We start from the raw sequence: 27,921 nt of genomic DNA, 5'->3' as shown, positions 1-27,921 counted from the left end.
AAATATGGGTGCCCAATTTTGTTTTTGTATTAATTAGTGAGGGGAAGAGGGACCTTAGGCTTAGGTTTATGAACATTTGGATTTGAAACCTTAATTCAAGGTGGGTGATGTGTCTAAAGAGATTAAAAAAAACAAGAATTATCTGGAATCTTCTCAACTCGTTCGATAACCGCCTCGTGCAGGTATAAAAGTTGATGGGTCCCTTTTTCATCTGGGTGAAAGGCCCAAAGAGAGAGAGAGAGAGAGATGCGTTGTGCGAGAGTCGTGTTTTTTTAAAAGAAAGTGTGAGAGAGTTGTGTTTTTATATATAAAAGAAACCGCAATCGAGGCGACTCAACCTTAGCCTTATCAATTGATTAGTGCCTTCTTGAGGTCAAATAGAGATAGTGATATCATTTTATGTCTCTTTTAAAAATTTGATAGTTTTGGGAAGCCCCCCCCCCCCCCCCCCCCCCCCCCCCCCCCCTCACGGACTAGAGGCAATAAAACATAATCTGGTTAGAGTAGTTGAGCGTTTCATAGAGACGTGGAGGGATGACGGAATATTCGGGACGGGGGAATATTCCGTCAACAGGATTTTTTTTTAAAATGTATAATTTTGCAATTTTTTTAAATTGTTGCTGATCAAAGCTGACGATGGGCAGTAGTAGAGATTCACACAGAGTCGCTCGCTCGCTCGCGCTCTCTCTTTCTTTCTCACGCGCGCGCAGTAGACCAGGCTCTGTTACAGACAGTAGCTTCTTTTGTTGATTTGCCCTCCTTTTGTTGATTTGCCCGTGTCAGAATCTACCTAATTTGCCTTTCCTGGGAGTGGATATAGTATAGTGGTATGGCACTGTGTGTGGGTGTTTTCCACTGTGTGCCAAAAAGCTATCCTTTGGCGGATGGTAAACTCCCCCCCCCCCCCCCCCCCCCCCCCAACAAACCAAAAAAAGTCCTGATTCCTGATGATGAATTTCAGTGTGCCTGGGGAAAATTAAAAAAAAAGAAAATTGGAGAGTGCGAAATTCGAATATGCTCATGAGATAATGTTTGCAACATACATAACACTGGTTTGTTTTACAGACGGATTTAGGAGAAATCCGAATACCGAATTTTGAATTCCAACCCAAAAAAAAGAGAGAAATTTGAAATACTAAAATTTTGTGAGAAACTTTTGTCATTTGATGTTTTTGGAATTTCAGAGTTAATTGAGCAAAAATGGGCAGCCCAAAAATGGGTAGAATTCAGCAATAATGGGGAGCCCAAGAATGGGGAGAATTTGGTAGTTTTCATTGGGTAATTAATTATCTAGAGCCCAAAAATGGGGAGAATTTGGTAGCTGTTTAAAGAGATGGGCAGTGAGTGGTAGAGCCCAGAATGTGAAAATTATTTTGAAGGGTAACAGTAACAAAATGGAGCCCAAAAGGGGGTTTTTGAACTCACGTCCTGGCACGACCACCATCATCTCAGTCAGAAAATATGTTGGCCAAAATACAATTGATCTTTAGTAGTAGTCAGATATGTTGGCCAAAAAATACACTTGATCTCAGTCAGCGCAAGGTGCCCAGTGTCCAACGTCCACCTCCAGGTCTAGACACAACAAGAAGCCACTGGCCAGATCTTAGATGGGGCTTTTGAGCTTTTGCACCAGTAGCTTTTTCTGTGAAAAACGCCATAGCTGTAGACTGTAGGTCTGTAACCACATGCAAAAACTGTATTAGTTGTGTGTGTGTGTGTGTGTAGTCCCCACTTATGGCTCACCCTGTGTGTGTGTGTGTGTTTTTTTTGCTACTGTCTACCTTTACAGTTTAGCTCCACCAGAATTCAACTCTAGTAGACGGGTCAGACCATCCGAGCTGTGCAGGTTACCTTGTTGGCCAAGCTCTTCTCTTTAAGTGTCAACCCATCTTGCGGCTGCTTCTTCGTTCTCGTAGTACACAGTCGGTACAGAAAGTCCATGGGCGGAGAATGCAGCTAAAAATTACAGATAGTGAGTGCGGAAAAGAAAGCTTTTGTGGGTGATTACCACCAAAAATTTTGACCAAGCCCAACCCCAAAAATTTGGCTAGCTTTATTTATTATCAAGCCATGAGGGCGAGGAGAGATCTCATCAAATTTGGTGTACTAGTAGCTGTTCTCTGTTTGGGCGCACAGGGGCGCTTAATGAGGGGGGAGTTACATATAGTAAAGGCGTTGAGCAGAGGCTCGATTTAATAAAGATTTTGGAATGAGGAGCAACAAATGTGAGACATAATGATAGGGGTGGTGGTGTCAAAAATGAGGTATAAGAACTCTGCAATAGGCTTTGAAGAGGGGGAGCGTCTGAATGAGAGCTTCTATCTCTCTCTCACACACTCTCGATTGCGGTAAGGTGGAGCGTGTGCGTGCGCGCGCACTTGTAGGTGTAGGCAAAGCTTCAAACAAAACGCAGATCCCTGGAGGAAGAAAGACTCTGTAATGCACAGAAAACGCATTTAAGAGGAGGGTCACCAACCCCGATTCGACTGGAGCGCTTGGCCATTGGCTTTTCGAGTGTTCACCTGTCCTGCATCAAACCGTTCCTGATAGTAACCTCCCACACACACGCAGGAGAGAGGAGCAGCCCTAATCTAACACGCTGTTAGCTTAGCAGGTCTGATTTTTGCACCTTCCCAAGCTTTCCCCTTGTTTTAAGATCACTGTTTGCTGCACGCTGAGTTCCTAGTTGGTTTCAGGAAGGTGTTTTGCAGGGCTAAGCGGTGTTAATGCGAAGCTTTTCTGTTAACGGGTTGCTGAGAAGGGTGCAGATCTCGAGTTTTGTGAGCTCAGTGATTAGTATTGGGCGACATCGAGTACTTATCGCATCGCAGGCTCAGCTGCCGGATTTTTCTTTCGAGTGTTTAACTCAGAATGCGGCGCTGGAAGCTCGCTGGGCTTAAGCAGCGTCGGCAAACAGGTTACCCCAAGGCGAGGCGAACGGTGGTCACACAGAGGCGGTAGGGTTCAACAGGTGTGGTGCGGTCTTTTCACAGACGCAGGGTTTTTGGTTCTCGCAACAGGCTGATGGGTTCTGCATCGAATGCGATTTGAAGAAGTTGGTCTTGCATTGAAGATGAAAACAGGGACTTTTATTGGAGGTCATGGGTCTTTGCCAGCTAAAAGGGGCATGTGAGGTCATGGGTCTTTGCTACACGGGAAAAGAATCTGATTTGAGGTCATGGGTTTTACAGAGGCGCTAATTAGCAGGCTGTGTTGAAGCTCCATAGCAGGCCACTGGATTCGTGGGCTCAAGCAGAGGAGCAGCATCCATGGAAGGTAGGTAGTAGTCCGTGAATAGCACAGGGATTTCATCAGAAAGGGCAGATTCGGTCAATAAAATGCCTGATTTGCACTGTGAGATGTATTCAAGAACAGAAGCTCTGCTGCCGCTGCGAGCTTCGGTTTCAGTTCTTGTGCTGTTGCTACTGTTATGTAGTAGGGCAGTGGAAGGGGAGCCCCTCTTCATCAGAGCGGCGACAGCGCCCACGCCAAGCACAGGAGTTCCTATCAACAGATCGGAGGCGGTCACTCTGCTAACCCTAAGAGGGGTGTTGGGCATCCGAAGCCGCTACTGGCCACGCAAGACAGATCCTTGCGTGGTGTGGAGGGGCATTGCGTGCCAAGATGGGCGTGTGGTTTCTATCACGTTAAAGGGCCTGAGGCGAACAGTAAAAGGTGCATTGCACCCTTCGTTTGCACTAGAGCCCTTGCAAAACCTAACCGACCTGATCATCTTCAACTCTTCGGGCTTCTCTTTGCCCGGCAGCATCCCCGATTGGTTCGGCACCCTTTCGACCCTGCAGCAACTCGATTTCACCTCCTCCTCCATCTCCTCCTCCCTCCCTTCCTCTTTGGGTAACCTCTCCAGCCTTCAAACCCTTGCCATCGCCCACAACAACCTCACTGGCTCCATTCCTTCTTCTTTTGGAAACCTCATCAACCTCACCTCCCTTGACCTCTCCTCTAATAACCTCACAGGTTCCATCCCCCAAACCCTCATCAACCTCCAAAACCTTCGCACATTGAACCTCGCTTCCAACCAGCTTGTGGGTCAGATACCGCCCGGCCTCGGAAACCTCCTTAACTTGCAGTCTCTGCTGTTGGGCAGTAATGGGCTGCAGGGTGCTATACCAACTGAGTTGGGCGACCTTTCCTCTTTGAGAAATCTTGATCTGGGCTTTAATGCTATGACTGGCCCAATCCCTACCTCATTAGGAAGGTTAACATCTCTGGTTTCCTTGACATTGTCCAACAATTCTTTGAACAAGACAATACCAGCAGAGCTTTCAAATTGCACCGCCTTACAGATTCTTTCATTGGATCAAAATGCTCTCACAGGCAGTCTCCCAACTTCGCTCGGATTGCTCACGAATCTTTCTACTTTCAGCCTCTTCTCCAACAATCTCACAGGCGTCCTGCCCACAGGATTATCAGGATTTGCGCAAGCCCAACAAATTCTGCTGTCTGACAACTTGTTTTATGGCACTGTCGTGTTTGTAACTGCAAATCTAACCAAGATTACCGCATTAGACCTTTCAAGAAACTACTTTGAGGGGTCTCTGCCAGTGCCCTTCGTTTCTGGTGCTCTTTTGGGTACTAATTGCTTTACAAATGAGCCAAATCAGCGCAGCTTAGATACATGCAAGCAATTTTATGCGGACAGGGGACTATCCTTTCAAGGGACCATAGAGGCTCCCTCTCCGAGCGTGCCTGTGGCAGCCAACAATGGTACTGAGAAAAGCAATCATCTGGTGCCCATCTTGAGCGGGGTGTTTGGGGGTCTGGGTTTTGTGTTTGTTGTCATGGTCATGATGTTCGTTCTGCTAAAGAGACAGAAAAAGGCCAAACCAGAACAAGGCGAAACTGCATCTGCATCGCAAAAGGGTGGGCCTCTGCCTTTCTCTGGCAGCTTTTCAGTCAATTTGCTGTGCCTTGGAGAGAATTTTTCCCATGCTCAACTGCAGCAAGCAACAGGGGAATTCAATGAATCAAATTTTCTGAAAGCTGGACATTCAGGGGATCTTTACCAAGGTCTCCTCGAAGGGGGTCTGCCCGTTGTGGTGAAAAGAATAGACCTAGCCAAATTAAAAAAGGATGGCTACCTTGCAGAGCTGGAGCTTTTCGGAAAGGCCTCCCACACAAGGTTAGTCCCTCTACTGGGCCACTGCTTTGAACGGGAGGAGGAGAAATTGTTAGTTTACAAGTACATGCCAGGCCGAGATCTAGGTTTTGCTCTGCACAAAAAGAGTATAGGAAACCCCTCTGAGGATACACTGTCATCATTGGATTGGATAACTCGGTTGAAGATTGCCATTGGAGCTGCTGAAGGTTTGACATATCTCCACCATGAGTGTACCCCTGCTTTGGTGCACAGGTATATCTTACTCCTCTGAATTTAAGGTGCTAATGATTTAATTGATGTGCACAGTGTTTATAAATAATTGTAGATTAAATAAATAATTTGGTGGTTTCTTGTCTAGTATCTAATAATTATTGTTGCACAAACAACTATGCAACTACTTTGGAGCTGGAGTTGTGAGAAGCCCAGTGCACAAGTTGAAGCCCACACACTCGAGTGACACGGTGAGACAAATGACCTTGTATATGAGTTTCACTTGGATGTCTTTCGAAGTGAGACAAGACACAAGGTAGATAACCTCGGATGTGCTTGTATGTGAGGCAGGTGTGAGATGCATGGCAGTAGATCAGCAAGAAATGAGACTAACATTGTGCCATGTCTCTTGGAGTCTCTCAAGATTTGGGACATTTTGGCTTCATGTTAAATTTAAAGAGGGTTTTCTTCTTCTTTGGGAGGGGAGGGGGGTCATGCATACAAAGGGGGGAAATTGTTTTCTGAGTCCCATAGTGAAATGTGGGCAAAAAAATTTCTCATATGAGGGTGAAGAGCTCACCAGCACATGCAAGTTGGGATTTGAACTGAGGACCATGAAGATGTTTTGAGAAAGGCTGCCTTCGAAATCGGAGGGACCCAAGCCCCCCTATGGGCCCTATGCTGCTCATGAAAGGACCAGTCCCTGTTCAAAAAACAACTTGGGGCCATTTTCTGCATATGAATCCACCCAGAATTAAGAAGCAATAATTTGCAATTTTAGCCTGCGGAGAGTAAAAAGCAGACCAGGTCCGGTGGACTGTGTTGCATCTTTGACCTGATATTAGAATGGCCAAAGGGAGAGGGGAGACATACTTTAAGCAAAGGCAAGCGTTTTCCGGTGCTTTTATCAGAACAGAGTAATCCAGAGTGCCGCTAATTAGACAGGTTATTCCAGGAAAGTAGGCAGGTTATTCTGGCAAGTAACCATTCTCAGCAGAAGGACTGGCTATTGTTGGGTGCCAAGGCAAGGTTCATCTAAGCAAGGAAGGAGATATCAAGGATTCAGATCTGTAATGTACTCATTTCAACTTCATAAAAAGCAAATATACTAAAATGTGGGGACCCTTCAGTGGGCTATTGGGACCCAATCGGGTGTTTGGTGCTCTCTCTTCTTTGTCTCCTCTCAATTAATGCACCATAGTTATTGCACAATTCTTTCTATATTTAGCGGTGCATTTGCCCTATGAACTACTTATTTGTTGCACTAATTCTTTCTATTTGCTACTTCCCTTAGTGCTAGGCTTTATTATGGCTGAGTCTGCCGTGCATCTCCAGAGGTTAGACAGAAACTCAGTACGAAGGCCTTTGTGTGAATATGTGCTCTTATGTGTGTGTGTGTGCGCGCGCGTGTCTGTGGAGTGTGTGTGTGAGAGCATATCTTGATATAGAGTTCTACACCCACTATTGGGCACTGATGACATTAGTGGGGATGTCGTAGTATCTAGTCCATACTATGCATAATGGAGTTGATAGTTATATAGTCTTGTGGGTTGACTACCATGAGTATATAACATGCACATTCCCAAAAGGTGAATTTGGGCATGTTCCTGTATTCATCTAGGTATATAGTTATTGCAAAACTCAGTTATCTATGCTAAAGGCTTCCACCTGTGACACTAGCGGTTCTTCCAATGTGTCTCAGGTAGCAAAATGCTTGTTTTTGCCAATGTTCGTGTCTCATGCCCAGGTGTGAGTGATAGAACCCTGCTCGTTTGCTTCGATTTCTCGAACGAGATTAGATATGGAGACATGGCGAAGAGGATAACGACATGATGAATGCCTCATGAGTGCCGCAGTGGAAAACGCTACGCACGTTAGAGATTAACATTAACCAAAACTAAGCAAGGCACAATAGAGAAGAAGAGATGCTAAAACATGCTATATCTACAATGATGATCTTGGATCTTGACTTAGATCGTGGTTATGCATACTTATCTATTGATGCATACACAAGACTACGGGCTATCCTTGTTGAGATATCGTGCTCAACTAGTGCTACGGACATTGATGATCCCCCTGGGTGATAGCTTCCGTACTTATACCATTGTCATGGTTGGTAAGATTATGGTTTATGTCATGTGCATGAAAGATGCCATGGACATTCTTAGGTGTGCTGATCTAGAAGAGGCAGCCAGATAAAGAGTATGAACAATATTTAGTTAGGATTTTGAGCACAAGATACAGAAGAGGACCAAGTGTTGGACTTGGAGCAAAGCATGGAAGAGAAGGAAGGCTGCACACAGGTGCTGTCGGTTGCATCACAGTGGGAGTCGGCTGCACACAGGTGCTGTCGGTTGCATCACAGTGGAAGTCGGCTGGATCAGAAGAAGGGGTTTCAGGCTTGAGCACTTTTGGTGGCCGACCAGCATATCTGGAGAAAGGGGGGCGTGTCGGCTGTGCGACTGCTGTAGTCCAGGTGTCCAAAGGCCTATAAAAGGCGTAGGTGCTTAATGGTATGCTCATTCACCCCTTTAGGGAGTGGATCCTTAGGGTCCTATAGTAGGACAAGATTTGGGTGCTTACCACCTTTTGTATAAGGCAGCCTATGGCTGTAGTGGAGGTACCTTTTTGTACCATATTAATATACTGAATTTTCCAGCATATCTCTCTCTCTACACTCTCTCCATATTTGCGTTTTGCATCAGCATGTTTCCAGGAGTGTTTAGGGCTGAAAGAAGGACCCCAGAGCTTCCGCATGTAACATTGGTATCAGAGCGTTAGGCTCAGCAAAGCTAAACACTGAATCAGTCCCATATGATGGTGTACAGGTCCAAGGTACAGGAAAGTACACGGATGCGAAGCCCAAGGCAAGGAGCACAGAATCGAGAAGAGCTCCCAGGAGGTTTGTTGGTGGTGTTCCACAGAACCAGAGGGGATGGCAGTCTTGTGAGCCAGATAGGTTCTCGGGCAACGGTCCCAAGGGAGGATTACCCTCCAAGGGGTGATGTGAGAGTGCCAGACTCATTTCTCAGGAATGAAGACCAAGACGGTGTTCGGAGTCAGGGCAGGAATGGATGGTGGACTAGATGGAACATATGCATAGATCTTATTGTGAGAGTGGTTATGGAGAACGGGCCGGGCTTGCAAGGGATGGATGGATGACAGAGGGACTTGGGGAAAAGAGTGGGATGATGATAGTCGTCCAAGAACAGGTTGGAATCCCGTCATCAAGTTTAGCAGAGGGGGATGTCATGTGCATGAAAGATGCCATGGACATTCTTAGGTGCTGATCCAGAAGAGGCAGCCAGATAAAGAGTATGAACCAGATATAGTTAGGATTTTGAGCACAAGATACATATTAGTACCAATTGTTGGCTTGGAGCAAGGCATGGAAGAGAAGGAAGGTTGCACACAGGCTCTGTCGGCTGCACACAGGTGCTGTCGATTGCATCACAGTGGGAGTTGGTTGGATCAGAAGAAGGGGTTTCAGCGCTTCAGCACTTCTGGTGGCCGACCAACATATATGGAGAAAGGGGGGCATGTTTGCTGTCCGACTGCTGCAGTCCAGGTGTCCAAAGGCCTATAAAAGGCGTAGGTGCTCAATGTTATGCTCATTCATCCCTTTAGGGAGTGGATCCTTAGGGTCCTATAGTAGGACAAGATTTTGGGTGTTTACCACCTTTTGTATAAGGCAGCCTATGGCTGTAGTGGAGGTACCTTTTTGTACCATATCAATATGCTGAATTTTCCAGCATATCTCTCTCTCTACTCTCTCTCCATATTTGCGTTTTGCATCAGCATGTTTCCAGGAGTGTTTAGGGCTGAAAGAAGACCCCCAGAGCTTCCGCATGTAACAGTTTATATGCCGCCAATGGATGACAGGCTGTGTGACAGCCACATTTGGATTACTAGAGTATGGCATAGTTATGGCGTCAGCTTATATAGTTGGGTTCACACTATGGACCAACCATTATATGTTATGGTAGGAGAGTACTTTCCTTCATAGTATGTACTCTTATCTCTTTATATTAAAGGTAGTAGAGAAGAGAAGAAGATAGAAAAAAATTCAGCCATCCATCTCTCTTATGACTTGCTCTCTGTCGTGTGTGTGTGTGTGTGTGTGTGTATGTGTGTTTGCTTGCAAGGAACTCAAGCTCTCCCTCTTCTCCGCTTCTCTTTATGGTATCAGAGCTCTGGTTTATATGAGACCTAAGAAGGCAAGCAAGAGGCAAGACCAAGGCAAGCAAGGAGACGGTACATGGATAAGGGTATTTCCATCTCTCTTTCTCTTTGATTTTTGAGCAACACCTTTGGTAGCTGTGAGAGCTATAGACAAACAAGGAAGTCACTATCTCAGATTGAGGCGTCCTCTTGGGTGAAGGAAGAAGACTATATTGTGTGCAGTTAACTACGTTAGCAAAGTTTTTGCGTGTTTCAACGCGATTCGGGTGCATTTTGAGTCCCATTTTGACTCTACAAGTTTTCTATAGGCACTCTGTGAAGTGTTGATTTTGACTATGTATGCCCAATTTTTGGTTTGGTACAAAGTTGCAATAGAAATTTGGTTGCAAGATAGTTGGTGTAGAGAACCTAAATGTTACAAGTGTTGGTGGATGTATGTATTACAAATGGAAGCACAGACAAGGAGAGAGAGTGAGCAAAGGAGAGAGAGCACTTGTTGACAAGATCACCTTTATTATAGCGTGAGGCTTTTACAATGGCAATAGCCAGCAAGAGAGAGCAGTACAATGTGCTAGGAATGGATGGAATAAGTGATTATGAGGAGGCCCCTTATATAGTGATGCAAGGAGCTAGCTGACTTCTCCACGATTCATAAATCATGGGAAAAAGCATAAATATCCAATAAATAGACACACCTCCATAACTCTGAGATGTACAATATCCTAGTACCTCCTCTGCAGCTCATAGTGTGCAAGAGTCTAAAGAAGATAAGCTGATGAAGATGCAACCATGGACCCTCCAGCACTGCAGATATCGGAATCACCTCGGAGAGAGCAGCCGCCAACCTGTTTCCTTGAAACATAATGCCACTACAAACAGCAAGGAAATTTGCTCGGCTCCGAATTTCCACACTAGTGTGGAGTGAACTTCAAGAATAGAATGATGAGCTATTGGACACACCACGCCCATTATCCCCCAATAGTGGGCTGTGAACACATCATGTCCCAAAACCTTGAACAATGAACTTGGAACAGACCTTGTCCATAGTCTCTACTACACCAAAGGTGACCTTGTCCTGCCAGATTTTTAATGCTTGGAACTTCAATTCACAATTCCCATTTACCAGAAAATGGAGCTGCTTACAGCAAGTCTCCTTTGGTTGGAAGCACATGGAGGAAACTATCTGTATACTAGAGAAGAACACCATCCTGGTCTTCCTGAGTCGGAATCGTTGCAATTTATATTAGATGCTTATGGATTTGGGCAAGTTGGAGAGTGCTTCAATGGGAAGCACTATTGTCGCTACAAGAAATTTGCTGGAGTATGCTCAAGATGGATGAAGTTGGGTGCTTTCATATGGAAGAGAGCACATTTTGGTGCACAAAATGGGTGCATGTTGGAAGCTTGGATAGCAAGCTTGTGAAAAGAGAGTAGATTCTCTCTAATCAATTGTGGTGAAGACCATAGTGTCCTTAAGAGCTTGATGCAAAGGCGATTGGAGCTTGACTCTCAACAAGGAGAAGATCAAGAAGATTGTAGAAAAATGGAAGGCTTTGGGAAGTTTTGGGAGCTCATGGAGCCCAAGAAGATGCGGCCAAACAGAACGCCCAATGGAAGGTAGTAGAAGAAGCAAGCTCAAACACTGAGCAATGAAGACATGTATGTCTAGTTGAAGGCAAGGGAGACTGCTCAAGCAGTGAGCAATGAAGATTATGTATATTCAAATAAGTGAGTATATTAACCAGCCAGTTCATGCCTAAAGAGAGTGGGAAGCAGGCTGAAGTAGAAAAGAGCCAAGCTAGGCTTGGTCAAGAAACTAATAGAGAAGAGGAGTGCTCAGAGGTAGGATAGACAAGGCGTTGAAGTTTGAAGCCCTCCGAAATCTAACAACAAATATGCAGCAGCTCACATCATTCTAGAGAAAAAGGCCTGAGAGCAGCAACCATGAAAAAATTGGAGAGAAAGTGGTTCTGTTGCAATGGACTAAGTTCAAAAGCTTGAATTGATGAGCAAAATATATGTGGTGACTCGGTGAGTTACATTTATGTGAAGATGGTTAGTGGAGGCAGTGGGCACATGTGAAGGTGGGCATAGAGAATGTGAGGGCAAAAGAGACCAAAGGACCAAATATATGAAAGATCAGAGTAAAACACACAGCATGCAATGGTGATGTGTATATAAAAGATGAAGTCCAGTACAGGAGCTCTATGTGAGACTCCGAATAAGCAGAGAAGGCTGCTATCCCAAAAACGCAGACGTCAATCCAGAAGTAACCCTGATATGAGTGCCTAGAAGTAAGCACTGATGTAGGCGCTTTATGAGCTAGCAGCAGGAGGCGATGAAAACGCTGAGTGTGGTGCAGTCCATGAACTGTCCAGCAGGAGGCGATGAAACGCAGCGACAAAACGCACACGGAGGTGAGGGCGCCTAGTCACGTAGGTTGATGATGCATTGATCAAGGAGGGTAGCCTCATATTTATATGAGGTGTTAGGTCGGTCAGCAGAGGAGCCGGCTAGAAGGAAAAAAGCGTGGCCCTTTTTGGGCTGGGTTAAATACCATTTTTGAGTATATTTTCACACACCCCCTCTCAAGCCAAAAAGGGATCATGAGAGAAGATGAGGGGAAAAAAAACAGATTTGGTTGTCGAAGATAGGATTCCTGTGATTTGAGACCAGAGTATAGGCATCTAGTGTCCTGTGCATGAAATGTCATGGACATTCTCTGGAGCTATTCCAGAAGGGGCAGCCAGAAAAGGATCAAGTAGAACCAGAAGTTGGAGCATAAGGTGTTGAAGAGGCAAGTGTGGACTCGAGCAAGGCATGGAGGGCATGAAGAGGATGTTGTCGGCTGCAAAGGATGACGTCGGCTGTACCAGAGGACAACGCGGCCGAAAGTGCATCAGTACATGGGATTATGACCAGTCGGCGCTACGTTTATGATTATGTGACCAGTTGGCTGGCCGACTGCTGGTCGGCCAGCACTCCAAGAAGTCCAATAGCCTATAAAAGGCGTAGGTGCTCAATGTGTTAGATCATTCAACTCCTTTGAGTTGGGTCTTAGATTAGGTATTGTTTTGGGTTTATACCACCTTTTCATGAAGGCAGCCTAGGGCTGTAGATGTAGGTACCTTTTTGTACCACCAGAAATATACTGAATTTCCAGCATCTCTCTCTCTCTCTCTCTCTCTCTCTCTCTCTCTCTCTACTCTCCCTCCTGTCTGCGTTTTTGCATCAGCATGTTCTCAGTGGTATTTAGGGCTGAAAGAAGACTCTCAGAGCTTCCTGTGATTTGAGACCAGAGTATAGGCATCTGGGATTGAGAGGTACTGGAAGAATGCCACAATGCAAGAGGTTTTCACATGCATGAATGCCCATTTTTGGGTTTTCATTCATACATGCGCCCCAAACACAAAAAAACAGAATGTTGTGCATAAGGAATGCAGGATGGAAAAAAATGCAATGCAGTGGGTTTTCACAGGAGCTGTGCCCTCATGGGGTTTTCATTGACTCATGTGCCCAATACAAAAATGGTAAAAAAGATGAAGGGAGAGGAAGATCCCCCTCAATGTGCGGAGGGTGATCGTGGTGGACCGATGCCAATCCGATTGCGAAGACGCTTGAGAATGGGACGGTTGACGGACTCGTAAGGATGTCTGCCGTGGAAATGTACTAAAAGTCAGATGGTACCAAGCTCAACCTGTTCCCTGGTAAAGTGAAAATGGACACCCACATGCTTGGTACGGTTAGAAAAATAGGGTTGCCAGCAAGGGCAATCTCACTCTGACTGTCTCGACGAAGATGGTAGAGGCGTTGTCGATGGAGACTCGCATGTCGGAAGAAGTTGACGAAGATACATGACCTCAGTGGTGGTGTCATAGAGGGCCCGGTTTTCGACCTCTGCTGAAGAACCTGCAACGGTGTCCTGCTTTTTGCTAGACCAAGAGAAAGGGGCAGATCCGAGGGAGAACAAATAACCACCATGAGAACGTCGGGAATCGAGATCACCAGCCCAGTCGGAGTCTGTGTAACCGTGTAGGGTGATCCCGCGACTGTAGTTAAGTCCATACAAATAGGTACCTGCTAGATAGCGAACAACCCTCATTGCTGAACTCCAATGTGGCTCCTTGGGAGCATTGAAATACTGACTTAAAATGGATGTGTAATAGGAGATATCAGGACGAGAATTTGTGAGCCAAATAAGTTTTCCAACCACTTGTCGGTAGGCTCGCTCTTCATGTGGAGGTGAGTCAACTTCCTTTGACAGTTTAACGGTGGGATCCAATGGAGTGGCCACGGGGATAGCACCATCAGGAAAGTAGGAAGTAATGGGTTGGAGATAGTATTTCTGTCGAGACACGAAAATACCATCAGGATGTTGGATCACCTCCATGCCAAGGAAATATGAGAGAAGACCGAGATCAATCATCTCAAAAGTTTGTCTGAGCTGTGCCATGATATCAACCATTTTGGCTTGATGGGAACCTGAAATAATTAGGTCATCGACATACAGTACAAGGTAGCAAACCATCACCTGATCAGTGTGAATATAGAGATTGGGGTCACAGTGTGATGGGTGAAAACCTTGGCTATGAAAAAATTTGTCGATGCAATGATACCACACCCGGGGTGCTTGATTAAGCCCATAAAGAGCTTTATGTAAGTGAAAGACTTTGTCCTTAAGACCAGGGAGAGGGAAACCCAGAGGTTGGTAAATGTAGACCTCCTCGTTAAGAATGCCATTTAACAAGGCACTCTGAACATCCATATGATAGATTGGCCATTTATGGTGGGCAACCAGATTGAGTAAAAGATGGATTGTGGTCATTCGAGCAGTGGGTGCAAAAGTCTCGTCGAAATCAGTGCCTTCTTTTTGGGGAAAGCCTTGCACAACAAGCTGAGCTTTGTATTTGTCCAAGGTACCATCGACTTCAAATTTGGTGCGGAAGATCCATTTGGTTCCAATGACCTTCTTATGACGAGGGCAATCCACAAGGGACCACGTGCCATTACGGTCAATGCTTTGGAGTTCTAGTTCCATGGTCTGTTTCCAGGATGGAATTTTAATAGCATCTTTCCATGATATTGGCTCATCATGTGCCACATAGTCTGAGGAAAAAACAGAGGCAAATGAGGCACGAGGAGTGAGTTTGGTGGATCGACGAGGGCCATCCAAAGGGATATCAAAGGGAAGTATGCCAGAATCACGCATGGTTTGTTGATACCAGCGAGGTAAAGGGTCCCTGGGTGGTTGTCGAGAGGAGGAAGCCTCCTCAAGAGGTGAAGTAACTGATGGGGTTCATTTTGCTGTTGGTATGGGCAGCGAAAGGTGAAGTAAGTCTCGCCCATCAAAGACAACGTCTCGACAAACGAAAACTTTGTTTGATCGTGGATCAAAAACTTTGTAAGCCTTTGATTCAGAAGAGTAACCTGCAAAAATGAGCAACTCACTCCTTGGCTCAAGCTTGCCCCTTGTATCATTTGGAGTGTGAGTATATGTGCGACATCCAAAGACACGGAAATGGAAAACGGTTGGCTTTTCGCCAAAAAATGCCTCAAATGGGGTCTTGTGGGGAACAACAACCGTGGGGCAACGGTTCAAAAGACACACCGCAGTGTTGACCGATTCTGACCAGAGGCATTCAGGCAGCTCAGTTGTAAAAAGCATGGAGCGTGGATATCCATGATTGTTCGGTTCTTGCGCTCGACCACTCCATTCTATGAGGGGAGGTGATTTGGCGTTAAATGCCATGATCTTTTAAGAACTGAGAAAATTGATGGGAGATAAATTCACCACCATTGTCACTACGAGCAATCCCAATTGAGACGCCCATTTGATTGGTGACTAACCGAACCCATGTGGAAAAGTATTGGAAAGCGTCAGATTTATGCTTTAGGAAATATACCCACATGTATCTTGAATAATCATGACAATTAGCATGTAGTATAGAGATCCATTCAAGAAAGGGGTTGGGGATTGGCCACTCAAGTCGAAATGAATCAAGCTGAGGATTCCGGAAGCCCAATGAGTAGCGTGTTGTGGGAATGGGGAGTGATGTTGTTTACCCAGTTGACAGGGCCGACAGACATCCCTTGTCAGTTTGAGGTTGGGTATACATTCAACTAACTTGTCTTGAGATAGCTCATAGAGAGTGGAATAGGGTAGATGACCCTAGCGAAAGTGCCATAGTCGTTCAATGTCGGGGGGAGCTTGGGTCACATAGGCCCGAACAACCCGATGAAACTCTGAGCCAACAGAAGATGGCTCAGTTAGAAAAGTAGACATCCGGTACAAACCATCCTTCTGAGCATGTCCTGTAACAACAACAAGACCAGTAGTTTCATCAATTACCTCAACAACTCTTTTGTTGAAGTAAACACCACGATCGAGTTGAGTAAGCTGGGATACAGAAAGAAGGTTGAGACCTAAATTAGGGACAAGATAGACATTGTCCAAGGTAGCCTGGTTGGGGCCAGTGTTGGTGTCAAATAAGACAATGCCAATGGATTTTATGGGCATCATTGTGTTGTTTGCCACATCGAACTTCTCCCTTAACGGGACGCTGAGAAATGAAAATGTCAGCATTACGTGCCATATGGTGAGTAGTGCCATTGTCAACTACCCAAGTGATAGGATGACCATAGGGAAGAGTTGGATGGGCCTCAATAATGGGCACAGAGGGATTGTCAGGTAACTGACAAATCTGAATGAGGGCAGAGGCTTTTCCTTGCAGATGACCTTGTTTAGGCCTTCGTTTCTTCTTTTTTGTGGAGTGGTGGCTAGAATCAATCTTAAGTGTGACCTGAGCAATATTGGCCGAGGGGCCAGGATGAGACGACCAGTCAGACATCTCTTTGGGAGTGGTGAAAGAAACTGACTGGGAAGGTGGGGCTTGAGCAACCTGACTATTAGCTCGCCACTGGGAGCAACGCGGCCAAGTAGAACCATTTCCTTGTTGTTGGGTCCTTGGAGGGGAGCTTGGTAGAGTAGGTGTTGGATTGCTACCCCCTGTGGATTGCCAATTTGGGGCATTGCTACCACCTTGGCTGTAACCACCTAATACCCTGGAATGCTGGGCGGGACCGTAGTGCCAAAGGGCGTAGTGTTAAAAGATAACTGGGATGGGTAGAACCCATACGCAGGACCCAAAAGAGGTGCAGGCAGTGATGGTAGTGATGACTGCATCACTAGTAGGAAGAGGTATGGGTTGGGAGGGAGGGTTTTGTGTTTGAATTTGGGCAGTATTCCATAACATATTAGGAGTAGGAACAGAAAGTGAACCAGATGAGAAAACAATGTTACCTCCTTGAACACCAGAAGTCGGAGAGTGAATTATACTCCTAGACCCTCCTCTATTTGGGTTCACAAAATGCCAGGGATTGAGGGTAGTTGATGGTACCATTTGTTGAACCTATGCCACAGAAGAAGATACCCATGTAGAGTTAGGAACATACGTACTAATAGGCACATACGAACCTAACGCGGTCACCGACATGGATGATGATGGATCTCCTAACGATCGAGGAGGTACGTGTCCTTCCTGAGAAAAAGTCCCAAACCGAATTCCAGTTCGTCGGCTAGAATGAGAAGCAGAGCTCTCCAATTGAGGCTGAATACCTGGGTCCTGTTAAAAGTAGTATCTCATGTGGGAACATGCCTTAACAAAGGGATAGGTTATTTAATTAATTTATCCATTGTGAGTCGGCCAACCTTCATATGAGGATATATAAACATACCCATGCACACCATTGTAATATCTATTCATTGCTAATCAAGTTCAAGCGTTGTTCGCCAACCTCTCTCTCTCTCTCTCTGCGTCAACTTCTCTCTCTCTCTCTCTCTGCGTCAACTTCTCTCTCTCTCTCACAGCGTGCATTCAAGCTTCCGCATGCACGACTTTGACATGGTATCAGAGCTTTGAAGTGCGCATCTCTCCTCCAGCGCTACTCTCCCTTTCCTTGCGTTTTTTTTTTGGCTGGTGTTAGTGTTCAGTGAATCTCAGTAGCATTTCAGCCCTGCGTTTTTGTTTCCAGGCGGCATTTCCTGGCTGCCCATGCACGTGTGAAGACCTGCCTCTGTAGTGCAGTAGGCGATCAACAGAGCAGTCTTTTTTGCTGCGTTTTGTGGGCCAGGTACAGTGTGGACAACAGACGGTTTCTTTGCTGCGTTTTCAGGCCAGGAGGGCACCGGTGACGCAAGGGTGGAGCCTCGGGAGTGGAATCCAGGACGCGGCCAAGACTTGCAGGTCAAAGTGCTCGAGGACTCGGGACGAGATTTCAACTGTGTTGACTGTTACAAGACGAGGAACGAGAAGTGCGTCGGCTACGGAGAGGAGGTTTGGATCGACTGAGAAGATCTTGGACGGAGTTTATGAGATGGGTCTCCCGTGTTCAAGCAAGGACGACAAACTAAACGGCGACAACTATGCGCATTGGAATTTGATCATGAGGCTGTGGTTTAGCAGAAAAGGCTTATGGGACATTGTTGATGGCTCGGAGGAACGTCCCCGAAGGGATAGCAATCGGTTCACACGTCTTCAGGAGGAGGAGTTTCTCAAATCTCTTGTGGATTGGGAAGCTCACAATGCGAAGGCGATGTCGGCGATTGCAGAATCTCTCACCAAGGAAATTTCCCCTGCCATTCAGACTTTAAAGACTACCAAGGAAATGTGGTCAAAGCTTGCAGGAATGTTTGATCGAGACTCAACAATGCGAGCAGTAACCCTTCTCGGCCAGTTGTTTTCCATCAAGTTTGAAGCCGGGACCTCTATGCAGTCATTTCTAATGAAGGCAAAGGTTATCCATGATCAGTTATCGGCTATGAATAGTGCATTAACTAGTACCCAGTTAGCTGCCTTGGTTCTTACGAAGTTGCCTGAGGAGTATGAGATGGTCTCGAGGGCATTACGCTTACAAGTCACGAAGGAAAAGCTAGAATTTGATGATCTCAGCTCTTTTCTCATTGAGGAGGAAGCAGTGCTCATTTCCCAAGGCAAGATTCGGGTTTCGAAGGATGTAGAATCGGCACATGCTGCATCGGAATCCAATAAGAAGTCTAGGAGCCGTTGTTATAAGTGCGGAAAGCGAGGGCTCGGGATTGCAAATCCAAAGCTAAAGCTCAAGGCTTGACGAATGACAAAGGCAAAGGCAAAGCTGACGAGGATGACAGTGACAGTGATTCTACTAGGGATGCTACGGCGTCTGCCGGTGTGGCGAGGACTACACTGGCACATGCTCCAGCATTCTAGCTTGGTGGATGGATGCTACCACGTGCTTCAGCCAGAGAGAGGCATGTGAGTGGCAGAGAGGGGCAGTCTGTGCTCCCGTTTTTGGTGATTTGGACCCGTGTGTCGGAGTTCAAGGCACATGCATCTGGCATGGAACAGCTTGACAAATCTATGGACGTGATGTGTTCGTAGTTCATTGGTAGTAGACTATGGATGGGATGAGTTCCTGGTTCATTGTGTAGCAGAATTTTGGGCGTCGTGTGTGACAGTTCAAGCATTCAGAGATTTTTGGACGTGATGTGTTCTCAGTTCAACGAATGGGGGATCATGGACGTGGAGTCATCTGCAGTTCATTATTCTATGAGGCAGCTGAAGCTCAAGATGGCATTTTCTTGTGGAGACAGGTTGATTGGTGCATTATCCGAGGTGTACCTAGCAAAGGCCACGCTAGGGTGTCCATGGTTGCATCTGCATCGACTTGGTTTCTTCATCTATGCCCACTATGAGCTACAGAGAGGGTGTTAAAAGTAGTATCTCATGTGGGAACATGCCTTAACAAAGGGATAGGTTATTTAATTAATTTATCCATTGTGAGTCGGCCAACCTTCATATGAGGATATATAAACATACCCATGCACACCATTGTAATATCTATTCATTGCTAATCAAGTTCAAGCATTGTTCGCCAACCTCTCTCTCTCTCTCTCTCTTTGCGTCAACTTCTCTCTCTCTCTCTCTGCGTCAACTTCTCTCTCTCTCTCACAGCGTGTATTCAAGCTTCCGCATGCACGACTTTGACAGGTCCAATACTAGCACATTGGCTGTGGGCATATATCCTCCTGTGGAAGTAACGGCTGATAAGCTCGGAGAAGAAAAACCATATGCCAAGGGTGTAGAGGGTGAGTGGGTAAAAGTAGGCTGGTCGTCTCCTAATGAAAGACCTCGAACAGGGCTCTCCAGTGAATGAGGAGTTCCATCCTCCGTGTGATCTATATCAGAATAAGGAGAGTCAGTATCTGGTCTGAAAGGCTGATCCTCCGGAATCGAGGGTAGACGATCCACGCTGTGTACTTTCGAGGTCTTCAATCCCTTTGCTCACGATCGCTTTGATACCATGTGAGGGCAAAAGAGACCAAAGGACCAAATATATGAAAGATCAGAGTAAAACACACAGCATGCAATGGTGATGTGTATATAAAAGATGAAGTCCAGTACAGGAGCTCTATGTGAGACTCCGAATAAGCAGAGAAGGCTGCTATCCCAAAAACGCAGACGTCAATCCAGAAGTAACCCTGATATGAGCATCTAGAAGTAAGCACTGATGTAGGCGCTTTATGAGCTAATCACTGCTTGATGAAAAAAGCAGAACCGTGCTGTGGTGAGAAACACAGCTGTATGCACCATGGACCAGCAGCAGCAGTAGTATGTAAACAAAACACTGACGAAGAACTGCAGAAGAGCTCGTTGAATTCAGCGGCACTAGGGAATGGGTTTCGCCAGTTTGTAGGCGACCAATTCATATGCTTTGTGGGCGACCTGTTTCAGTCCAGCAGCAGGAGGCGAAACATCCAGTGTGGTGCTGTCCATGTTCTGTCCAGCAGGAGGCGGCGAAACACACAGTGTGGTGCTTGTCCACGATCCGTCCAGCAGGAGGCGATGAAAACGCTGAGTGTGGTGCAGTCCACGAACTGTCCAGCAGGAGGCGATGAAACGCAGAGGCAAAACGCACACAGAGGTGAGGGCGCCTAGTCACGTAGGTTGATGATGCATTGATCAAGGGGGGGAGCCTCATATTTATATGAGGTGTTGGTCAGTCAGCAGAGGAGTCGGCTAGAAGGAAAAAAGCGTGGCCCTTTTTGGGCTGGGTTAAATACCCGTTTTGGGTATATTTTCACACAGAGAGAAGTGTATACAACATTGAGATCTTCTTCAACTTTCTTTAACCGGGCCCGATGGGAACTTGAGACACGAGGTTGAGATGCAATGCCCTTGATGAGGCACATGAAAGTTAGTTTTTGGTGGTTATTGCATTGTGTACGTATGAGGGTGTCCTGCCCAAGCCATGAAGAGCCTTAAAAAACGGATGTGTACTCTCACCCAAATTATGAGGGTCTCCTGTTTGAGCTTGCGGGTGTTCGAAACGGTTTGTAATGTGGTGTGCGTTGAGTTGTGCACGCATGGGCGCCGCATTTTTGGGTTGGTTCCTTCCTTGGACATGTGGGTGTCCAAAAAGCACTTGGGTGGTTCTGTTCGAGCAAAATGGTACTCATAATGGACTTGAGTGTCTAGACTAGTAGACACACGCACACGCACTGGTGACTGAGTAGAACACTCCAATTTAGCATTGAGCGAGTGTTGAAAGATGACTTTGGCACAATGCCAACTTGCCTTCTCTCAACAATCTTCTACTTGTATATGCTCTAATGCACATGAGGGCTGCTCTTTCTTGCTGCTTCACAGCTTCTGTAGTGATCCAAATGCTTTTGGTTATTGTTGCCCTTGGTCTTTCCTTGAGAACCTCTGTATCTGAATGCCCAAGAATGGTCTTGCAGTGCTGGGTTATCTTGATAAAACTGGGGATTTGTTGCTTTGCTGAATGGGACTATATCCTGATGGACGTGTCTATAGCTGGAACATGTTGGGAGGATTGATGCGCCATTTTGTGATCTTGGCTGGGATCATAGTTGCCACACGTTTTTTGAAACGCGTTTTTGAAACGTGTTTGAAACGTTTCAAAAACGTTTCAAACAAATTTCCAAAAGTTTTTTAAAAGTTTTTTTCAAATTTTTTTTCAGGTGTTTTTTCCAGGTTTTTTTTAGGGGGGTGTCCATAAATTTATGTTTGGTACAGTTTAATGCTAAAATCTACATTCAACTTTCATATACATGAATCATGATACATCATGAATGATGAATCCATGATTCAAATTTCATACTGAATCCTGATTCTTAATACATCATACATGATTACAATTTACATCATACAATGATCATACATGTAACATGAATCATGATACATCATACATGATACATGGCAGTCTTCAGGAATCAGGAATTAGATCATAGATGGCAAAAACCCATATAATTATTAATAGCATAACCAGTTTGAAGTTACAAGTTACAACTTACAACATACTAAGCAACATACTAAGCACTAGTGAATAGTGTCAAATGATAAATCTGAAATCTGAAATACAGATGTCTGTACCGAAAGACCAAATACAAAAACTCTGAAAAAACAAATGGTCTCCAATGTCTGGAGTCTGGAGTCTTACTCCTGTAAAATGGGCCTTTACCCTAATAATAGACCCACCTGACACTTTGGCACAAAAATTGCATTTCCACCTTTCTGTGCCTGAACCCCCATATCTGCTCACAGGAGTTACGTGGTTCCACATGGCATCCTTAGCCCGAGGCATGATGAATGAATGAAGAAATTTGGGCAACCTGGCAAGAAATGCCCAAATTTCAAATCTGAAATTTGGTCCAAAATCAGAAAAAATCAGCATTTAGGGTTATTAAAAACCTGAGAAGCAGGGTGCGTAGGGGCCGGAGGAGTAGGCTTGGTGCGTAGGCAAGGTGTGCATGCACCAATGTAGGCAACCTGGCAAAAAATGCCCAAATTTCAAATCTGAAATTTGGTCCAAAATCAGAAAAAATCAGGATTTAGGGTTAGTACAAACCTGTTACCTATGGTGCGTAGGGGCCGGGGGAGAAGGACTGGTGCGTAGGTAGGGGTGCAAGCAAACCTGGAAGACTTCAAAGGCTGGAAACGTCTCTTTCAAGCGTCACTTTCAAAACTGAAATGCCAGGAGATACTGCATCGTACGTTTTCTATCATAAAAAAAAACTGGCCCAGCAAAAAAACGCGTTTCAAACGTTTGAAACGTTTGCACGTTTCAAACGAGTAGCCTAAAGTTTGAAACGCGTTTTTTTGCAACTATGGCTGGGATTGTGTATAACCTGGAAAGCCTACTGAAGGAGGACACAAGCACTATTGGATATCAATCTGAGCTCGGTTAAGAAATTAAGGAGTATGCTTGAAGGGAAGAAAAAGAGAAGATGGATCAAAGAGATGAGAGGAAGGTATGGTAACCATAAGATATAGAAAAGCTGATTAAATGAGGGGGATAAAGATTCGGTAAACCGTGAAAAATAGAGAAACAATGAATTATGTTGTGATCAACAAGTTATTATTCTCTGGTTGGAGGTTGTGAAACCAGTGTGTTTTTAGATAACTGTCACTTGTCCACAACTCGTATGTTACATTAATAAACACTAATGCATCCATATATTACTTGTCCTTCCTTGCTGAGGAGCTATTTGTAAGGTGCATTTGAACTCCATACCTTTGATAAGGAATTATATTGGTAGCACCTTGCAAGGAAACTCTGCCTGTATATTTTAGTATGCTCAGCGTAATCTGGCTGGCGAAGGTCTTTTTGGAAGGCATTCTCAACCTCTCTTTGGTGTCCAGAACGCTTCATATGTTACATATCATGTATATCCCCCCCCCTTCCCCCAAAACCGGCACGCATCCCCCACCACCACTACCAGAGGTCTCTTATACACAAATGTAAAAGTAGTTTCACAACACTGTAAAAAGATGTTGCAAAGTGTTCTACTAACAATAAAGGTGTTGTAGAGCATTTACTTTAAGTCTTGGAGCTGTACAAAACTTTACTTCCTATAGTGAGATGGCCTTGTGTTCCTTCAAGCTCCATGATTTTATAGAGGTTTTTAAGTTTTTCACCACCTCTTATTTTTGTAATCAGCTTCTTGGACTTGTGTAAATCGTAAGTGCAGCGGCTTCCAGAAACCAGACTGTGGGGACTGCTGCTGTGAAATTAAATTTAGCCTTTTTTTGAGTTGTATAAACCCCAGTGACCACGTGTAGTTTTTTAGGCTAGACAAAGAGTAGGAGCCTCTTTTTTTAGCCCATTTTTAGCTGCTTGGACCTTTTTGTTGGGATATCCAAGGACCTTTTTAACTGATTGCTGTTTTCTTGTTGTAGGGATATTCAAGCTAGCAGTATTCTTCTCGATGATAAGTTTGAAGTGAGGCTTGGCAGCTTGACAGAAGCATGTGTAGCTGTGGGTGAATCACATCATGGGGTCATCTCTCGCATACTTCGTAGATCACAGTAAGTGTGGATCTGAAACTGTTTATCTTCTTTTAAAAATAGTACACCTTTGAGTTGTGTTCATATTCTCTACTACTTTTTCTCATTGTATTCAGTTTCGTGAAAGGTTTGCTTTACTTTTTCATCCATATGCATTCATTAGGAACATGTCCATTATGTTAGTTTTGTTAGTTCCTTTTCATCACTTGACACGTTAAGCAGTAGTGCACCTTTGTGTGCATGCAAGCGTGGCTGAGGCAGGCGATGAGGGCGGCAGAGAAGTGGTGGCATAGCTTCCAGGCTTATTCTTGCAGGTGCATAAAGTAGCAAAGGGGAAAAAGGGGAAGAAAATCACTTTTCAATAAATAAGCCTTCCAGCCCCCCATTCATCTCATTCCAGTCAGTGTGAGAAGCTTAGCCCTTTGCAGCCTCTGCAAGTTCATCCCTCTACCAGGTTCTTTCCTCTGCTTAGGATCTGTGATTGCAGTGTTTGAAAATTGTAGCTAGTGAGAAGTCTGCTTCACTTTTTAATACAAGTGCATGAAACTTGGTTTTGTGAGTTGCTTTCTTTTACACTTGCATGAGATCTCTTTTATTATCAAGTCTATATGGTACATCCCCAATTTTGGCATTGGATGCATTCGGGTAGTCACTCATTAGTCACATCAATCCAAAAGGCTCACAAGGCTAGGCAGTTCTTGCTAGCCCCATGAGAGCAAATTGGAATCTTGCGAAATTTCCATGGGCATTGATGGAAATGAGGAGAGATATTGTGGCATGTAGGTCCATGCACTCTGTGGGATTGTCTGTTTTTCACTCAAAGAAAGAGACAAGGAAGAGTACTTATTACAGGGATGACTTGATTCTCCTAATGTAGCATATACTGCAGATTGCCGAGCTGCAAAAAACTTACTGACAAAGGATCTTGCTGGATTTGCTAAGAACTGAATTGGTCGCTAAAATCTTGTACCCTTTAGAGAGCAGGGCTCTCAGAAGACCTTTTGTAGTCGGCTTCTTATTGCGGTTCAATTCCCACTATGGCCCGATTTGAACAGTTTTGGCAGCCCAATAGGCGCTCGGAGGTGCCAAGGACTTGGACCAATAGTTGGGACAAAGGTTGGGCACAACATGAACACAATAAAAGATCTTATTTTTTGGGGTCATAAAAGCCCTAGCCGACGTGAACCCAACTTGCTTTAAAGGCAGGTCAAGGGTCATTCTTGAACGTTCAGATAGAAAGGTTCCCAAGCCAAGACCAAGGGCCAGAGAACCAAGACCAAGGGCCAGATAACCAAGACCAAGTGTAGTAGCAACCAAGGTGTCTGGATCACCACAGAAGCTGTAAAGCAGCAAGACCAAGCAGGCCTCATGTGCAAAGAGCATGCACAACTTACACATGAATGTCAAGTTGTAACCTTTTGTATGCATTAGTAGATAGGTATCATCATTGTTAGTATAGCATGTTTTGCAATATATGCAGTAGATTAGGGCTACATCTCTCGTCTTCTATGCATCTGCAAGGTCGGTAGGATTAGTGTTAATCTCTCATACGGCGAGCATAAATTTATGTTAAATTCATTCTGCTCTCCACACATACAAGAGCAGTTTACAATCGAGTAATATATAGTAGATTAGGTTGAGAGAATCACTCAAATCTTATATGGTCATTCTCTTTCCTCTTTTCTATGTCTTCAGTTATGTGTTTCAAGGTAGTCCCAAGAACCATGGGTCCAGTAGTGCCCTTGAACATCATCTCATCTTTGATCCTCACATAAAAGTATTACAACAATTGAAAATAGTAGTTCACATTTTTTGGAGTAATTATTTAAGCTTGTGAGTTTGTCATCCTATCACATTTTTGGGGGACATCATTGCCTTTCAGATTTTGAATTCTTCCAATGACAAGAAGCTCCTATATCAGAGAGAATGCCAGTTCATGACCTGCCGCATAAAGTTGGTCATAAAATTAATCCTGCCATCACATGGTGATGCACTGCAAAGTCTAAAAGAAAAGTTCTTAATCATGGTCATGGAAAACTGGTTTTTTGCAGTTTGGAGCAAAGCTTTGTTATCTTCCCTATTAAAAGACTGTTTTCAAGATACTTGATCCAGGACTTAGTGTGTGTGGGCAGAACTTTGCACTATAAACATTGGGATATGGTGGCCTCAGTCTGGTTTACACTAGAAGTGAAGACACACGTCTTTGCATGAGACTTGACTCGCTTATGCTTATGTTCTCCAGTCAGCATTTCGTACTGTTCTGTGTCTATCACAAAGGATGCTCATGATTTTTTTGCATGTTAGAGAACATAGCTGTCTTCTGCTTGTTTTTAAAAAAATCATGTTTGTGTGTGCGCGCATGTTGGGGGGGCGGGGGTGCATTTGGTTTATTGATGCAACTACAATGAGGTAAGTGGATGGAGTTTCTGACAGGGTTCTTATTTGTTTTTTGTTTGGAAATTTGGAAACAGGGCATCGGAGCATGGAGAAGCAGGTGTGTTTCACAGCTGCACCTTCAACTCTTATCTCTTTAGGTGTTATTGTCTTTTTTGTGTTGAAGTACTTTCTGTGGAAATTTATTCATGTTAATTGTTTGTCAAGTTTGTTAATTATGTGACTCAGTGTATCTAAAAAAAGCACACATGTTTTCAGGCACAGCTACTCCAACTTGTGCCTATGATGTATACTGCTTTGGCAAAGTATTGCTGGAGCTTGTTTCAGGAAAGCTTGGAATAAGTGGGTCTACAGACCCTTCCACAGATGCATGGCTTGAATGGGCGTTAACCTTCATCAATGTGTATGACAGAGAGTCTATCAGCAAGATTGTGGACCCAAGTTTGATTGTGGATGAAGATCTGATGGAGGAGGTTTGGGCCATGTCGATTGTGGCCAAGTCTTGTCTGAATCCCAAGCCTTCCAAGAGGCCACTAATGAGATATATTTTAAAGGCTTTAGAAAATCCCTTGAAGGTGGTCAGAGAGGATACATTGAATGGTTCGGGAAGGTCACGGACATCTTCACATGGGTCATGGAATGCTGCCCTATTTGGCAGCTGGCGCCATAGCTCATCAGAGACAGTAGTCATCCCAGGTTCTTTAAGGGAAGAATACTTGCAGAAGAACAATCCAAAGCAGCCAACAAATGGGGGGTCTCAAGGAAGTGGCCAAGGGGAAGTCTCTCAGAGAAGACCTGGATCGAGTGAGATCTTTCCGGAACCTGTGGATGAATCTGTGGTTCAGGCGCCCACGAACACAAATTCCGACAAGCCAGATAGTTAGAATATTCTTTTCAAATAAGGGAATTAGCAGGCTCCCCATTCGAGGGCCTGTGCAATCTTGGGAATGGTGAGAGGCTGCTATATGGCATGGCAGCAGCATGCATTTTTTTTTTGTGAAGGATGACATGGAGCTTCCATTATCATATTGATCTTGCTTCAAGGCTTGAGCTTTTTGAAGTGGTTCATCCAAGCATTCAAAGAGAAATTTCCAAACACAGGTTGGATCCTGCTCTTGGAAAAGCCGAGGAGGGTCTTTCTCTCCAAATTGGCTGCTTGTAAGATAACATGATTATGAAAAAGGGCTTCCATCATGATTTTTACAGAAGGTTCATTATGGAGCCCAATATGTTGTAATTGATCTTAAGCTGTGTAGAGTCCTGTTATTTGGCGTTGAATTTACATTTCCATCTGAGGAGACAGTGCTGTGCAGCTGCATCCTAGACTCTTTAGACAGCTTTTAAGTGCCCTATTTTTTAAACCAATTAGAGATCCTACTATGAGTTGGCGACGTTGAGTGTTGCAAACAGGCATGGAGGATGAGGGCTGTGTAGATATGTTAGGCTATGGTGGTTGTTGCGATAGTCACTGTGGATGCCATGCTTCATGTACTTATGAATGAGGGATTAGCTTGTTTTGCAATGGCACATTTTCAGCCATTCACTGATGCATATACTTCCGATGGGGAGGATGCTGGATGAGCAACGAGGATTTTGAGGATCATATGAGATAATGTAAGCGTAACCAAGGAAGGATACACGACTGCATTCCAAGCATACAGGTTCTTG

General features: G+C 44.8%; 1 protein-coding gene and 1 long non-coding RNA gene across 4 annotated transcripts; one reads left to right on the top strand and one right to left on the bottom strand.

The window, feature by feature from the left end:
* Positions 1-1,178: 1,178 nt before the first annotated feature.
* Positions 1,179-1,971, bottom strand: LOC147623953 (uncharacterized). The gene is made up of 2 exons (XR_015269237.1): positions 1,852-1,971; positions 1,179-1,675 (listed from the first exon to the last, which is right to left on the bottom strand). It is a non-coding gene; the product is annotated as an uncharacterized LOC147623953 (long non-coding RNA).
* Positions 1,567-27,921, top strand: LOC147623952 (Leucine-rich repeat protein kinase family protein). 3 transcript variants are annotated; one of them, XM_086820602.1, is made up of 5 exons: positions 1,567-2,614; positions 2,697-5,374; positions 23,752-23,880; positions 26,331-26,393; positions 26,512-26,691. In XM_086820602.1, exons 2-5 carry the CDS (start codon positions 3,339-3,341, stop codon positions 26,537-26,539), a joined length of 2,256 nt encoding a protein of 751 aa, XP_086676728.1. In that variant the 5' UTR covers positions 1,567-2,614; positions 2,697-3,338; the 3' UTR covers positions 26,540-26,691. The 3 variants fall into 3 exon arrangements, with proteins under 3 accessions (XP_086676728.1, XP_086676726.1, XP_086676727.1); XM_086820600.1 differs by having other exon boundaries at positions 1,577-2,614; positions 26,331-26,353; positions 26,512-27,921; XM_086820601.1 differs by having other exon boundaries at positions 1,577-5,374; positions 26,331-26,353; positions 26,512-27,921.

This window comes from Cibotium barometz, chromosome 26 (assembly GCF_041138505.1).
Source record: "Cibotium barometz isolate CiBa-2024 chromosome 26, ASM4113850v1, whole genome shotgun sequence".
NCBI lineage: Eukaryota > Viridiplantae > Streptophyta > Polypodiopsida > Cyatheales > Cibotiaceae > Cibotium > Cibotium barometz.
The sequence above is the reverse complement of the archived record's forward strand: the minus strand, read 5'-3'. Positions and strand labels throughout refer to the sequence as shown.